Here is a 17837-nt window from a genome sequence, read left to right as displayed (position 1 = left end):
GCAGTATCTTCTTGGAAGATGCCCCGCCACTTGATTCCCAATAGGCTGGGTCCGCTAACAGAAGACCCAGTAAAACCAGATGTAGACAAGCTGTCTCCAGTTCTACCAAATATGAATTCCCACCTGCTAAACTGTGGCTGGCTGGTCACTAAGCAGGGGCTGCAAGCAGAAGCACAGACTTGCTTTTACCTGAATAGCCCAGCAGCAAATGAGGACAGAAAATGCCTCCTCCAGAACACCCAGGCCTTCAGAACCCCAACACTCAACCCCCACGCCACACAGCAACTCAGCCACAGGGCCATCCAACATGGAGAGGTGGGGGCAATCAAAGCTCCTTCAGCCTGCAGCAACCCACCTGCACCTTGCCGACCAGAATCCCGATCCTCACAGCCCTGCCCCCATTTACCAAGAGCTCTATGTAGGAGGTAAATGGAAACCTTAAGGAGGCCAGAATTGGGCAACGTATTCAAAATTTTACCTGTAAATACCAAGTAAGCATAATTTTTTCTCATTCCAGGTCATTTAACTTGTAATAGGATTGTGCATGAGCAGAATTACAAGCTGAAAAATTCCGGACCCCTACACCGTCCAACTATGGGCTTAAGTCTTTTGTTTCCGAAAGACAAAGCAAAAAGTCACAATTAGTTTAGTACCATACATATCTGATAGACATTGAGCAATGAATGAGCAGGTTTTATTCTATAAAAAATGATCAGAAAGCAAGTGATCTAGATTTTTAGGCCACCTTATTAAAAAAGGGCACATGCAGTGAAGTTTATGGAAATACAATATATTCTATTGCTATGGGGTGACCTCAGAATAGGAAATTATTTAAAAACAGATGGGACGAGAGCTAGCAGCCCATGCTGGAGTGTTTCTCCCAGAGCAGGTCTAGGGTTGATTATCATATGGTTGGGCTCATTCTATAGTGACCTGTCAGCAAAAGAAAAAACGGGCAGAAATTCAGCTCAACGTAATTACCAATGGTTGAGATTAATTCTCTAAAAACAAAAAAATCGCACACATCTAGAAAATCTTGGAACATAGCCAAAAAGGTAATTCAAATGCTAAAAAAATCAAGTATTCTAACAAAATCAAGTATTCCTGACACAAACCCTTCTTCTAATTATGCTAGTTCCTTTCAGCATCCAAACTGGCTTCACAGCTTCTGTCCTGGCCCAAGGATGCTGCCCATAATGTTCAGCCTCCGACAGTGATAATGCAATTTTTTATCCCTCGGTAGGGAGCACTCAAATACCTTTCCAGAACGTTTATGGAAAGGAAATAAAGAGATCAACAAACCTTACCATAATTTTTCTGAGAGAGGCAATAGCCTCTTTTAACCTTCTTTCAACTCCCAGCATGTTTTGAGAAAGTCTGATCACGTCGAGTCATTTGTTCAACATATCCAGCCAGTACACATCAGAGGTCTACTTCACATATTATTGAATGCTATGCGTAACTGCAAGGAGTAAACTCAGAGAACCATGGTTACGCTTGTGAATTGGAATGGGGGCTTACTAAATCAACAGCTATCCATTCCCGCCATGTCCCTATTTGCCATTGTGCGTGCAGGTAGCCTATGTTAGTGTTTAGGCCTATAATGACAATCTCTTTGGGAATATGGGTGAAAAGGAAAAATGAGTTAAAGGATGCCAATAGGGGCTGACACGTTTAATGCTCTAGTACTGGATCAGTTGAGTTTTAAATGTTCAATCACAGGTTTGCGGACAGTGCAGTACATGTCCAAAATTAAAGCGGTGGCACAGAATAAACGTTACATACTAAATTCAGTGAGCATATTAAGGAAAAGTAAGAACACAGGAAAAGGACAAGGAAACATCAATAGTTTTCAAACAAAATTGTATATTGTTGCTTACCTTTGCTAAATTTGGTTTTTGAGCATATTTTGCTAAATTCAATCTGGAAATGTTAATAAAGGGACCTTCAGGATTTGTAAGCATGGAAGCCTGTGAATAAAGCAATCGTGAAATTAAGAGCAGAAACATCAAACGGTGATTTGAGTCTCACCAAGATAACGCTAAAACACTGTTACCAGTTCTGTTTTGAGCATGAAACAGGTCAGTTGGTACGAGGCAGAAGATACGGATTCAGAGCGCAAAAAGCATGGATTTCGAAAGTTGAGCTAATAACTGAGAAACAGGTAAGCCTTTAGTTTTAGTATCATAAAAGCAGCAAATTCTCCGAGTCTCAGATCACCTGATAAAGCCAGCTTTTTTTTAGTGGGGGGCACGACTGTGGACAAGAGGACTGAAAACTCAACAATGGCATTAAGAAACAAGGTTTAGCACAAATAACACAGCATATCGTTTACAGGTAATTTGCAAAGATCACATTTGGAAAGTAATTTTGTGGGAAAAATAAGGCTGAAAACGAAGGAAGTGGGCAAACATTCCAGATGATGGCAAAGAGCAGCAATAAAAAGTGGAAAACACTACAAGCAATACTTTTCTGCAGCAGGGCACTAATGAGAAAGTAGAACATATTCTGAAAATACAAGTTGCGAAATGAACACTTCAGCTGTTGGACACGGAGATACTATCTCAAGTACTAATAACAAGGTGGTCACAGTATAGAAGTGGATAACAAAACAAAGGCGCTATAAGAACCAGATCTAAAAGAATACAATAAAACACATCACTCTGCCGACACTGAAGTACAGTAAGCCAACAAAAATGACAGGAAGTCAGAACATAAACAAGGCATGCAAACTATTTTAGCATTTGTCTGCACGTTTTGAAACATGCCAGACGTTTTAAAACACTTATTTAGAAACCGCTAAACAGAACACGATGACCACAACTATTATGTAAACAAAAGTGCCAACTGCATCAGCTACTGCTAAAAGACATACCGTTCCAAGTCTAACATATCTTCCTGATGCACTGGTAACAGGTCGAGCAGTGTGGGACGTTCTTGGGGTTCGTATAGCTTGCTCCATAGTGCCTGGGCGGCTTGACTGGGTACTGGGGCGCACAAACCCAGTAACTGGTCTTCCAGATTGGGTGACGGGTCTGTTGTCAATTAAACAGTTGAGAGAATTAAAAGTGCATGGACAGGATGAAGACATTCTTTGGTTGGTAACAGCATAAGCTAATATACTCAAGTTTTTTTTTTATTGTATGAAACCAAAATACATGGTGTATAATGTGCATACCTACAATTTACAACAATGTGTGATATGGCAATAATACAATTTTCGAGCACTCTCACAGAAATCATTTTAAAAGGTGAAAAAGTTTACCAATGTGCCAACATGCTATATATGTCACACTGCTTCACTGTACAGAAGAATTTAAGTGATATAATCAAACAGGGCCATCTAATCGAATGCACACTTAACATCTCCTTCTTGAGGTTTCATGGGTCTGAAAGGCAAGACTAGACTACAAAGGTTATATATTTTAAGGATTTCCTGAAGAAGGGACCATTATTTTTAATCATGAAAACATTTGTAAGATTGTTCCACAAGAGGGAACCAGTATTGTGAAAGCCTCATCCTTGTTTCCACTGGTTTTTGCACAGAGAGACAACGAGGAGATTTGCCTCAGAGGTTTTCAGCTGGTTAGCCAATCAGTAGGCACTGTAGTTCAAATAACTACATTCCAAAATATATGAAAATGATTTCACACAATGAATAGTTCTAGGCAGCTTATGTACTATCACACTAGGTATATAAGGATGATTTACTAGGTAAAATCCATATATTGAACAATATCAAAATACATTCATAGCCTTCTTGATAACTGTAAGGAAATGCCTCCTTGGCATGGTTACCCCCTAACTTTTTGCCTTTACTCATACTAAGTTATGATTTGAAAGTGTGCTGGGACATTGCTAACCAGGCCCCAGCACCTTCGTTCTTTCCCTAAACTGTACTTTTGTCTCCACAATTGGCACAACCCTGGCATTCAGGTAACTCCCCTGTAACTGGTACCCCTGGTACCAACGGCCCTTATGCCAGGGAAGGTCTCTAAGGGCTGCAGCATGTCTTATACCACCCTGGGGACCCCTCACTCAGCACATGCACACTGCCACACAGCTTGTGTGTGCTGGTGGGGAGAAAATGACTAAGTCGACATGGCACTCCACTCAGAGTGCCATGCCAACCTCACACTGCCTGTGGCATAGGTAAGTCACCCCTCTAGCAGGCCTTACAGCCCTAAGGCAGGGTGCACTATACCACAGGTGAGGGCATATGTGCATGAGCACCATGTCCCTACAGTGTCTAAGCAAAACCTTAGACATCGTAAGTGCAGGGTAGCCATAAGAGTATATGGTCTGGGAATTTGACAAACACAAACTCCACAGTTCCATAATGGCTACACTGAAAACTGGGAAGTTTGGTATCAAACTTCTCAGCACAATAAATGCACACTGATGCCAGTGTGTAATGTATTGTGAAATACACCCAGAGGGCATCTTAGAGATGCCCCCTGAAAACATACCCGACTTCTAGTGTAGGCTGACCAGTTCCTGCCAGCCTGCCACACACCAGACATGTTGCTGGCCACATGAGGTGAGTGCCTTTGTCACTCTGTGGCCAGGAACAAAGCCTGTACTGGGTGGAGGTGCTTCTCACCTCCCCCTGCAGGAACTGTAACATCTGGCGGTGAGCCTCAAAGGCTCACCCCTTTTGTTACAGCACCCCAGGGCATCCCACCTAGTGGAGATGCCTGCCCCTCCGGCAAATGCCCCAACTTTTGGTGGCAAGGCTGGAGGAGATAATGAGAAAAACAAGGAGAAGTCACCCACCAGTCAGGTCAGCCCCTAAGGTGCCCTGAGGTGACCCCTGCCTTGAGAAATCCTCCATCTTGAGTTTGGAGGATTCCACCAATAGGATTAGGGATGTGCCCCCCCTCCCCACAGGGAGGAGGCACAAAGAGGGGTGTAGCCACCCTCAAGGACAATAGCCATTGGCTACTGCCCTCCCAGACCTAAACACACCCCTAAATTCAGTATTTAGGGGCTCCCCAGATCCCAGGAAATCAGATTCCTGCAACCTGAAGAAAGAAGGACTGCTGACCTACAAGCCTGCCGAGAAGGAGGAAGACGACAGCTGATTTGGCCCCAGCTGTACCGGCCTGTCTCCAACTTCGAAAACCTGCTCCAACGACGCATCCGACAGGGACCAACGACCTCTGAAGCCTCAGAGGTCTGCCCTGGACTCCAGGACCAAGAAACTCCAGTGAACAGCGGCCCCTGTTCAAAACCTGCAACTTCTTTGCAACAAAGAAGCAACTTTCAAAGACTGCACGTTTCCCGCCGGAAGCGTGAGACATCACACTCTGCACCCAACGCCCCCGGCTCGACCTGCAGAAAACAAACACCTCAGGGAGGACTCCCCGGCGACTGCGAGCCCGTGAGTAACCAGAGACGACCCCCCTGACCCCCCACAGCGACGCCTGCAGAGAGAATCCAGAGGCTCCCCCTGACCGCGACTGCCTGTAACAAGGGACCCGACGCCTGGAACCAACACCGCACCCACAGCATCCAGGACCTGAAGGAACCGAACTTCAATGCAAGAGCGACCCCCAGGCTTAGCCCAGGTGGTGGCTGTCCCTAGGAGCCCCCGTGCCTGCCTGCAACGCTAGATTGACCCCCGGGTCTATCCATTGCTTTCAACCTAAAACCGGATGCCTGCTTTGCTCACTGCACCCAGCCGTCCCTGTGCCGCTGAAGGTGTACTTTGCGTGCCTTCTCGTGTCCCTCCCCGGTGCTCTACAAAACCCCCCTTGTCTGCCCCCTGAGGACGCAGGTACTTACCTGCTGGCAGACTGGAACCGGAGCACCCCTGTTCTCCATAGGCGCCTATGTGTTTTGGGCACCTCTTTGACCTCTGCACCTGACCGGCCCTGAGCTGCTGGTGTGGTAACTTTGGGGTTGCCTTGAACCCCCAACGGTGGCCTGGTTATGCCCCAAACTTGAGACTTGAAAGTGTTTTATTTACCTCCAAAACTAACCTTTACTTACCTCCCCCAGGAACTGTTGAGTTTTGCACTGTGTCCACTTTTAAAATAGCTTATGCCATTTTTACAAAGACTGTACATGATATTGTTTTCATTCAAAGTTCCTAAAGTATCTAAGTGAAATACCTTGCATTTAGAGTATTAACTGTAAATCCTGAACCTGTGGTTCTTAAAATAAACTAAGAAAATATATTTTTAAATATAAAAACCTATTGGCCAGGAGTAAGTCTTTGAGTGTTTGTTCCTCATTTAGTGCCTGTGTGTGTACAACAAATGCTTAACACTAGCCTACTGCTCGACCACACTACCACAATATAGAGCATTAGAATTATCTACTTTTGCCACTATCTTACCTCTAAGAGGAAACCTTGGACTCTGTGCACACTATTTCTTACTTTGAAATAGTGTATACAGAGCCAACTTCCTACAGTAACAAAATCACTTCCTGTAATTTAAAGAAACACCACATGTACAAAATAGTGAATTTAACCTAAAGATCACAGGTTATTATGGAAAACAGGAGTTGCAAACAAAAAGAAACAAGCATTTGCAATGCAATAGGTCTTGCATTTGCGAGAGTTACTGGGATTGTAAATGACAATGTCTTTTACCTATGTGTTTTGATTTGGAGTGTAGTGGAAGTATGTGGTGTGGAGTGTAAACACGTGGGTTGTATTAGAATTGTTATTTGTGGAATTGTGAGGGGTGAAGTTTATTTGTGTAGTGGAATTATGTGGAATGGTGAACAGATAGAGGTGAGAGCTATACTGACTAGATAGAAAGGAAAATAGAGAGGGATAGGTAGTTGTGTACGAAAAGGTGAATGAACTCGAGACAGAGGAGCAGACACAGTGTGTGAGAAAGAAAGAAGGGGAGAGCAGGTCATGGGTGCATGAAGAGGGGCACCTTGTGTATGCAGAAGATACCCTAAGAAGAAGAGGAGAGCATGAGTTTGAGGGACAGAAACCTTGAAAAGGCACAGGAAAGAAACTGTTCATAAAGACCTGAAGTCAACCACATGAAAGGCAGGAAGAGTGCATGAGAGAGAGAGGTGAGAAAGAGTATGAGAGAGCGGTAGAGGGACAAGTGGTAGGGGCATCCACAGAGAGGGTGGGAGGCAAGAGGTGGATCAGTACACAGCGTGAGGAGTGCAGGAAGGTTGCCATGTGTGGGCACGCACTATAGAGAGAAGACAGGGAGTGTGAGGAAGAAATGAGAGGGGGTAGTGGCAGAGTGAGGGAGAGATGAGAGGAGCAGTGTGTGTGTGGGGGAGAGTTAACAGTGTTGGAGGAAGTGCAAGGGAGACGTGTTGGATTTGAATTGTTTATTGTGGAACAGTGTGGTGTGCAATTGTGTGGTGTGGTGTGAATTTGTATAGTGGAAATATATGGCATGGTGTGCTGCGGAATTAAGTGGATAGTAATTAAATGGTATTAAGTGTACTGGAAATATGTAGAGTGAGAATGTGTGTTATGGAGTTATTTACGTGGAATAGTATAGTGTGTTATAGAGAGGCATGTTGTGGAGTTGATTTATGTGGTATGCTGTTAAATTTCATGCCATGATGTGAAAATCTGTGGTGTGGATTGGAGTTGTGTGGTGTATTCTGGCATTTTGTTGTATATGGGAAATATGGGGGGCATTACACCACTGGCGGACGGTGGTATTTTGGGGAAAGGTACTGCCAACAGGCTGACAGTACCTTCCCCCAAAATTCGACATTGGCGGTTTGGCTCAAGCCAAACCGCCAATGTACCACTCCGTCTGCCAGGGCGGTAACAGCCGCCAGGCTGGAGACTTCGGTCTCCAGCCAGGCGGCCATCACAATCCCACCCTCGGGATCATGACCCCGCCTACCGCCATGGTTTATGTGGCAAACCTTCCCTGGCACTGAAAGGTGTCTTTCCCGACCCCCTCCCCCTGCCAAGAGTCCCCCCACACTTTCTCCCTCCCTCTCTCGACCTCCCATTCACACACCTACACACGCTAACATACACACTCATACACACACGCATACCCACATCCACCCTTACATGCATACATATACACACAACACACAACACACACTAACATACATCCACAAGACACAACATACAAGTAAACTCACACCCATTCATTCACACACACATTCCATTCGACCTACACCCGCATGCATGCATACAAAAACAGACACACACACCACCACACCCAACACCCTCCTCCCCTGTTGGAGAACCCGACTTACCTGCTTGCAGGGGGTCCTCCAGAAGGAGACAGGACGCGGCGCTGCTGCCAGCAGCAGCGTCCGCCAGCAGAACACCTGCAGGCCGAATTATGTGTTATGATACGGTCGGCGCCGTCTGCCGCCTTGACCGTAGCTGTAATTCCGCCAGCCTTCTGGCGATATTCCGGCTACGGTCATATTATGGTGGATGGTAGGTAGCAACGGCAACGGTCTTTTGGAGGTTGTGGCGGTAGGCAGAATTTTCCGCTAATGTTAAAATTAGGGCCTATGTGTTTTGGTGTGGAATTATGTGGTGTGTATTGGACATGTGTGGAATTGAATTGTGTGGCTTTGAACAGTGTGGCGTTGAGTGAAATTTTGCTTATTGGAATTATGTGTCATGGTATGTAGTGCATTTATGTGAATTGTTGATATGTGGCATAGAGAGTATTTATGTGAAGTATAGTTATGTTGCACTGAGTAGAGTGTAAATATGTGTAGTGTAATTATGTGGTGCTGAGAGGTATTATGTGGAGTGTAATTATGTTGTGTGGTGCAGAATTATGTGGCATTGAATTGTGTGGTGTTTTGTGTAATTATGTGGCATGGTTGTGGTGGTATTATGTGGCATGGTGTGGAGTAGTATATGGTGTGGAATTACGTGGCATGGTGTGAAGTTGATTTTTTTTTTTGCGTAGTGCAATTAGGGTTTTTGGGATTGAGTGGATATATGTGTGTGCAGGGATATTAATACTAAACTTAAAACTGTGAGCTCTAAGCGAACAACAAAATCAAAATACTATCTAGCTATAGCTTAAAAAAAAAAAAGCTGACTTTTAATAATTCATGTCAATATATCACCTTTGACTATTATAGATAATGCAATTGTCCCTTCATTTTTCTGAATGCCTGCAGTTTTCAGTTCACAAAATTAAGGCTGCTGTTCTAATAACTGGAGGTTTCAATGTCAATCTGTTACAAAATATAAAATGTGCCTTTTGTGAAGATTCCCAGACTGCCTGTACTCTATTCCATAACTTTCACTGGACAATCTTAGACTGCAATCGGTCAGGAAGAACATTAGTTCCTTTCTGGATAACATGGGATTTCCATCTCTAAAGGGTAAAATGGACAATGACCATCCTGCAAAACAAACATTTCATGCCATGGGATTTAAACTCATCATTGACTGCGCTTTTATTCATATTACAAAAAATCTGCAAATGTGCTAACTTTACAATTATATAAAGGACGGAATAGTGACCACCGACCTCAGTGTATGGGCTTAAAGAAGAAACCTGTGAGCTTCATGATCTTATATACATTGGACATGGAATATATCACGGTGATAGCAACAAGAACAAGCATTTGCAATGCAATGGGTCTCGCATTTGCTGGAATTAGAGCTATTAGAGTTGTAAACTCCTAACCAGACTTTTCTTGCCACAAATTGAAAATGAAAAGTAACACAGTTTCAAATAAGCGTGCCGCTTCAAAGCGCCACGGGCTCAGCCTGAAGCAGCACACAAAAGGAAAAAGAAGTTCGCTCGCAGGCCAACCTGTCGGCAAAAGTGCAATTAGCCATGTAACAGGTGGACGTCCAACGCGGTAACTAAACCGCCCCAAGAAAGGACAAGGAAAGCATTTACCAACAAAGTATTTTTGAAAGGCAAGCCTATGAACGAGTGAAAGTGATGGGCATGCGGTGGGCTTGCTTAAAAGCCCAGATATATACCAACACGTCAGAATAGCAGCGTGCAAGCGCTGCTATGCTCAACCTAAAAACAACAGTTTCAGCAGTGCAAGATTAACTCACACCTGCACACAAAAGGTAGAATATGAACCGGGGACAGTGAACGCGACCCTCGCACATACCGAAAAGATACTAAGTAGACAAAGAACAGGAAAGTGCACACAACCAAAGTGGAAGTTTCCTGTTTTCAAGAGCAGGCGGAACACAGGCGGTAGTGCAACCTACTAAACATAGAAAGAGTACCGCGCTGGAAGTGTTTACTACAAAAGCGATGCGAACCACTTACTCGTCTACAAACCTTCCACCCTAGCTCTCTGTGCCTTGACCTTAACATTTCACAGGAAATCATTTTCAGATCAACCCACTAATGGGAATAGCTGATATACCGCTCAGCCCCATCAGCCTTGACAACACCTGACTAACCAACCCTGCTTGCTTTTCAGACCCACTCTTGAAAACTCCATGCGGAGCCTTAGACAGAGTATCCGGGCCAGTCATGCTCAAACAGGTGAGAGAAGTACTTTATTTATTTGGCAAGCTGCTAGAAGCGGGTTTGTGTACAGAGTGCCTAATACATTCAATCGCTCACTCACACAAAGTGGCTCTGAGAGTTGAAGCTGCAGAACTCTGAACGCACCCTGTAAGTGTGACATGCCGGATTATAGCTCCGAACGTCATCAGGTGTACTGCAGAAACCTGTGGCACCCAGCATGTCTCCGGTTAAAATCCAAGCAGGGCTAACTCGAACTTTCATCCTTTCCACGGTTCAAAAGGCATTACATTAGGTAATGACAACACCTAACCTTGTAGGGCCAATAAACCGACAGTTTGTAATATGTGCTGTGTAAATAGCACATTTCATTTTTAATAGTCATTTACAGACAGAGGCGGTGCCGCGCCTGTACATGGCGCCGACCCTAACTTGGCATGAGGGTATATAAAAACACCATGGCGGCCATGTTTTCATTTTTCATTAGTATTTCATACACATAGTGCTTAATGTTGGAAGAAGGCCCACTTCGTAGCACTGTGTTATAGCCGCTAGAGATATAAATGGGTGTTTATGTGGAAGGGGTCATCATTGAATGTAACTGTAAATTATTGTTAGCGCACAACTCATGGAAAGAGTGACATCAGAAAGGCCCTATGGCTCCCGATGAGCAACAGGAGCAGATCTCTCAATCCCATGAATCCAGATAATGTGACAAGAGACCTTATCAGCGGTGTCCCACCCACCGCTAGGTCTAAGGCTGCTGATTGGCTGCAGTAAAGGGCGCTCAGACTCGCCACAGCAATGTCAGTATTGAGTCAGTGCTTTTGGGTGGGATGAATGCATACTATGAACATGCAAAAGGGAATGCAAAAGGGATAGCCCCTCACGATGTGCTTGCAGTTTACTACTTAGTTTTTCTAGACTTCAATTAAAAACAAATTTGAGAAAGGGGGAGGAATTGGAGGGGGTTATGGTGTCCACATTGGACTTTTTAAGCATGGGGATTTTAAAAACTGTTTATAGGGTTAACAGTAGCACAATTCCGTGGTGCAAAGAAGTAAACTAGTCTGTATGTACCATAGCAGAGGATATTATTTAATCACACTGCGGACCTGCCAACCCAGACCACCCAAAAAATAATTTGAAACAATTAGCAAAAGCCAGAAGGTACACATAACTGGTGGATTTGTTTGGGCCCGTCTCGTGCGCCGTCCTCTGATGGAGTAATCAGGGCTAGTGAGATCCCCTTCTGTCCTCCAAATAGATACGGAAGTGGAGAACGACAGATTAAAGGAGATGGGGAGCAGGGAAGATGACTAGCGGGTGAAAAAGGCGCAAATTATACAACACTGAAAGTTACAAGAGACTAGCGTTTAACACACCTCCCGAAGCTTCACGCATGGTTTCACTACAGTGAGTGCAAGTCTGAGTAGCCATGAGCATACGATGATTTGTCCAGCAAAACAGGAAGGGCTTACTAGGTACGTCACAGGCTGCCTTTAGACCAAAACAAATGCAGCTAGAAATTGTAAACCTGCCTATTGTGTACATGATAGATGGCGTTCTGGCGGACCAAAGAGGTTGCTTCCCTGCTGCTCTTTATTAATGCAGATGAAGTCTCAGCTGTAGCGGTCCAAAAAGAATAACAAGGATTTAAAGCAAACTGGAGGCGGGGAAACGTCCTGAGTAAAAAACTTCTGATTTATGGAGCAGAGTCCCTGGCTGCGCCCTTGATTCCTTTCACCCGTACTGTTTATCCACAGCTCTTAGATTTGGGAGAAGTGCGATTTTAAGCGCTGTGTAAACAAGCAATAGCCAGGGGCAGGAATATGAAACCCTCAAGGGATGCCCGGCTGCTATGATGTACATAGAAACGGAGGGGGTTGACTGCTGAAGCAGCGAGGCGGGAGGGGGTTAAGTGACAGGGAAATCCTCTCATTCTGAAGTCACAGATAAGACAACAATTTAGAGTGCCATTTACAGAAAAGCGTGTAGCTAGTCAAAGCAAAACCACTCAGGAGAAATGCTCTTTCAGATGAAAAAATAAGTCCCTGAGCCAGTAACTAAGAGGGGACAAGTGCAAGCCTACAAGAAATGGGGCCTGCTCCATTGGAGAGAACTAACAATGAAAAAGTGGAACAAATAGGATAAATAACCACTTAGAAGCAAGGGCTTTTAAAGGACAGTGACACTGACAAATGAAAAGCATGGGGCCGGCTGTAAGCTCACAAAATAGAATACAACATGTCTCGAAGAGACAGCACAAGTGCTGTCTAAGCTCGACCTAAAAAAAAGAATAGAATCTCTCACACTTTTCTTTCAGACATTATAGCAGCAAATGTGTTAGGTTTTTAAAAGAAAATTCATCAGTTCAAACAGGAGCAGCAACAACATTGAATCCAAACAAAAAGGGGGTGCAGGTCAACGGGCGTAAAGACTCTCAAGCTCTTAATGAAATCTGAGAAAGCTGAAGAGACATCTGCAGACAGTGAAATATCTCAGTGGGTAACACATTAGATGCAGAGCTGTGAGCAGGCTGCTGTTCACAGGCATGAATTCTTGGTGTGAGGATTCAGCCTTTCAGGTTTTCAATTTGCTACTGGAATACCCACAAGAAGATAATCATGATAGTCATCAATGCTTTGTGAAGTGCTTTTGTGCATATTATTAGAGAAGAATGCACTTTCTGCAATAAAACATATGATGATAATTCCAGAACATGTAACACTAAAAGAGAAAAATCTTTAAGTAAGTCTGAACCTAAATTAAATATTATCTTACACTCATAATCTTAGATTTCTCTTGATGACATTACATTTTCAGCTCCTTCTACTTTTTAGGGTCAACTGAGTATTGATTAGCTTCTATAAGAATATAAACTATCAGATATGTTCTAGCCTTGTGAAGTTTGTTGTGGGATACAGTGATATTACTTTTGCTCTTAATTCTTTTCAGCGTTCTTGATATTTATTAAACATTCTGGAAGCAAAAAATAGGTCAGATCCATGTCTTCAGCATCCAATTTGTAGGAGCTATGCTTGCAAGTCGAGAGGCACTGTCTGAGTGAGGGTTTACGTTAAATGATTGAGTAGAACATCCTGGCACATAAGGAATTTTATTGGGGGGATTACTAGAAAACTTTACGTCTATAAGGGCAACCAGTATTTACATGTCATTGTTAATCCTGACATTACTATCTACTTGTTTTTGAAAGGGCTACTGTGTTTTGCAGAGCTCTTGACCAGGTTAATTCGAAATTATTCTGTTCAAACTTCATCATCTACTACAAGTGTAATACTAGGTCATTGTTGGTTACAACATTCTCTGTATCAAAGCAAAACATGGGATGAAGATGTTTTCTAGAAAAGGCTGTTTCATCTTCAACATACATGTTCTTAGTTTCCCAGATCAAGATGATCAACCAACAGAAAGGCCCCTCATAATCCAGTGCAAATGTGATGCAACCTGTTATACAACGCTAGAGTATAAACTTTGACCTCCATTATCTTATTCATATTTCATTGAGATTAAGATATTAACACTGAACCGGAGGGGAAACGTGGCCCGGAAAATTGGCAGACTAGACACTGAGGCATGCTCAAACTCACTAGACATAATCCTGACGTAATTCTGTTACTGGAACACCATCTGCACACATTTGATCAATTAGGACCCACACAGAACTTGATCCTGACGGCACCAGCAGCGACAAACTGCTCAAGAGTATCCTGATATTGGCGGTGATACCTTGTGGTGAGCAGCAGAAGGCCATGACCAGGACCTGTGGAGGGTGTTGAGCTGAGCACTCTTAGTCACAAGTGGCAGGGGCGGCAACCGACCTCTGCAGCGACGATTAGCAATGAAGGGGGAATGGATAGGGCACCTGGCGGTTGTGTGTCAGTCTAGTGCAATATACCTCCTGTGTCTTGAGCCTATACTGAAGAGGAAAGGCTGGTCTTGGGTGATTGGGGAGCCTGGTTGTGAGCCCGACTGGGAAGTAGTGATTGAACCCTGGGCTGTGTGTGACAGACTGCGGCCTCACAACTGCAGTTGTGGCACAGTGAGTAGATGCTAGCAGGGAAGCAGGGGCAGTGAATCGCATGCACTTCTGAGATACATGTCAGAAACTACTGTATGGAAAAGTTAGTATGGGGTAAAGTCTTGGCAGCGGGAATGGCTGGGTCCACCACCTCTTAGTCTAGTGTGATATTTTTAGCCCTGATTGCATCACAGGACTGTGCCCCCAGAGACCTGAAAGTGCTTATGGCCGATGCTGCCTAAACATTGTAATGTCTAGGCCCCCTTTTATCTTAGCCACTGTGAGAGGGTGGAGCTGATGTGATCTAACTTGCAAGGGATCAGCTGTAATGAAACGTGTTATCGAGGGTACATTCTAAAGAAGGATGGGCCCCACCTGTGGTGAGGAACCGGCCATGTATCTGGCAACAAAAACTATCGGGGTAATAGCTTTATTACTTTGTCAATTATACAACAGCCTCCATTTACACTAATTGATTTTATGCAAGTGTATCTTGCAAAGTTTTTAAATTATACATTCCTTCATTACAGTTTGCTTATATCTTTTGTTTCTTTTATTTTTCTCTTTATTTTTTTACACAGGTGAGAAATGTGGTGGGCTTGTAATAGCGACCATTTGTCATCCATTCTATTCATTGACATCTGGATATCTGCACCAATGTCTATTAGTTACATGCCCACTTAGGCAAAAATGGCACTTCGCTACGAGTCATGTGAGATAAATTTAGTCTGCCTTGAAACCATTTTCAAGTTTTTAGATATTGTTTCATGCCCACTGGGGCAGTATTAAGATTTGGTGACATTTTGATATTGTGTGGCTCATCCCATTCACAGTCTCACACGAATACTGGTCTAATGATGATTTACACGCAGATACATGAACAACAGAGAAATTACACTTATATTTTTCATGCTATTTTGGTCCTTCATTGCTAGATCTTCATTGTAACTAGGAATGGATTAGAAAGTACTCTGTACATACTAAAGTTTAAAATGGCCGCCCCATTAGCCCACAGTTGACCACTAGGTATTGATATTTGTCCTTTGTTTATGTTTTTCAATATGGGTATGTATTTTTCACTGTCACCTTACCTGTTTACAAGACTATGGCTGAAACACGTTTGTGAGGTAGCTTGTAATCTTGTATTAAATATTACTTTGGCAGTACTACGGAGTCTGGATCCTTTGTTCATTATTTAGAGTACCTGTTTGCTCCTGAGAAGTCCTGGTACTCCCCCATTAAATATATTGCAGCAGTGCTGAGAAATGCAGGTACTCTCCCTTTCAAAATAAAGAAGTGCAGGCCGGACAGTACCTGCCCATTTAAAGCACTGAGTTTACATGCATATAGATTGGGTTACCGGAACAGATTCAGACCGTTCCATCAAAGCCTCCGTACTCGGGGCTTTTGTGGATATATATATATATATATATATATATATATATATATATATATATATATATATACATACATACATACATACACACACACGAACATATAAAAGATTTATTGGTGAGCAAAGAAGAAAGCACACAACATGTTTCACATTTACTCACAGGTAAAGGTTAAAAAACACCATTCCAACTTAAATGCAAAGTGCAAAGAACATAAAAGAAGGTCAACACAACAGCCAATTCTCCCGTCCAAAACAGGTACCACCTTGGAATGACAAATACATTCTCAAGTTAGGCACAGAAAGACAATAAAATAACATGGGTATATATTGTACTTATGATTAATTATATATCAAATATTAATACTAACAGTACCACATGGAAACTTCATTATTGAGACAGGCAGGAGTTGATCCATTCCATGTAGTAAAAACAGAATTGTAAATACACATTTATTGGTCAGACATAGTCGAATACATTAAATGAAAATAATATATACTTAGTGTGATACTTTAAATAATTAACTAAAAAAAGTTTGGCCCTATGTAAAAAAAAAAAAAAAAAAAAAAAAAATCATTAGACTGATTGCACCATATACGGTTAGATTGATTTTATATGGAAATCAGAGGAAGCTCATTATGCCAAAAAGACATCTGCTTTTCAGACCATAAAAGAGAAGAATTAAGCCCACGTGTGCTTACATTATATATAATTCAATCGGTCACAAAACAGTGCACTAAAGTCAGTTTGCATACAGTATCCACGCTGACGTAACACATTAAGTAACAAGTATGTGACTTGAAAGGCGCCAGAGATCGAAGGGAATACCAAGGGATTTTTTTTTTATATGTCAACGATGCAAGGCTTGTAAACTTAATGACAATGTTGCAAAATAGTGAGTATGAATCTATAACTATTTGGTATTCCAAGTTGACGCCCGCATTGGACAGGAGAAATGTCTGGTGTATATATATTTTCTCTTCTTTTGCTGGCCGCTGCCGTGCTCCAAACCGCAGGGTGCGTTGGCTTAAAGAGGGAGTCAGCACTCCGTTTCAATATCACCTCTTCCCTGGTTAATAAAACAAGGAACGCCAACGTCGAGGATTGTTTCCAAGTTAATTATGAAAACGCTCATGCCCCTTGCTAACACGTTTCGGCGGTCAGCGGCGCCTTGTTCACAGATAGAGACACCATTTTCAAAACAACCATTAAAAAATGCACTGTGCTTTTATCACCACAAACATGAAAGAGACTGAAACACAGCCAAAATATTGCGCTAGGCCTTAAATGTCAAAGAGTGAGTAATGCATCACCAAATAAGCCTATATACACATGTGCAAAGTATGCAAAATAAATAGATTCCATTATTTAAAACACTGTTTCTACAATTAAAATGACATCATGATATACATCAGCCATGTCTAGGACAGCACTGCTTAATGTCAACAATGTACCAAACTTGCTGCTCCCAATTTAAAGCAGAGTCCTTGCCATGAATTTTAAATTTATATGATCTACCTGTCTGAGCCATAGGTGTTCTATTAAACTAACTCAAAAAAGATGAGGAGAACTCTGGGTAGTGTGGGTACACGCAGGCACGCTAGTCGGGCATTATTAAATATAAGGCCCAATAAGAGAAATTAATAAACAGGCCCAGGCTACAGAGCCAAGGATATGTACAGCCCTGAATAATGTTGCTTGTGTCAGAACCTGATGTTCCAGTTGTCTGCCCACAACCCTCCACAAAGCTAGTTACAGGTACTATGTGGGCAAATAGCTACGTATTGTCTCCTGTGACCATGCTTAATCTAACAACATATATGACAATAGGCTACCCTGTCCCCTTCAGTGATGTACATTGTTTAGATTAAATTTGTGACTTAATTTCTCTATGTGTCATTACAATTTCTGTACAATGTTGCCTAACTGATAGACCAGAGATTCCTTTCTGTATAGATATGTTAA

General features: G+C 42.8%; 1 protein-coding gene across 2 annotated transcripts in view; it reads right to left on the bottom strand.

The window, feature by feature from the left end:
* TTC8 (tetratricopeptide repeat domain 8) overlaps positions 1-17837 on the bottom strand; it is a 296727-nt gene that overhangs the window by 156801 nt on the left and 122089 nt on the right. For both annotated transcript variants that reach the window (XM_069208150.1, XM_069208149.1), the window contains 2 exons: positions 2876-3035; positions 1881-1970 (listed from right to left, as the gene is read on the bottom strand). In XM_069208150.1, coding sequence (XP_069064251.1) covers positions 1881-1970; positions 2876-3035 — 250 coding nt within the window. The remainder of the gene's footprint in view (positions 1-1880; positions 1971-2875; positions 3036-17837) is intronic.

The sequence above is a fragment of the Pleurodeles waltl genome, chromosome 9, assembly GCF_031143425.1.
Source record: "Pleurodeles waltl isolate 20211129_DDA chromosome 9, aPleWal1.hap1.20221129, whole genome shotgun sequence".
Taxonomy (NCBI): domain Eukaryota; kingdom Metazoa; phylum Chordata; class Amphibia; order Caudata; family Salamandridae; genus Pleurodeles; species Pleurodeles waltl.
The sequence above is the reverse complement of the archived record's forward strand: the minus strand, read 5'-3'. Positions and strand labels throughout refer to the sequence as shown.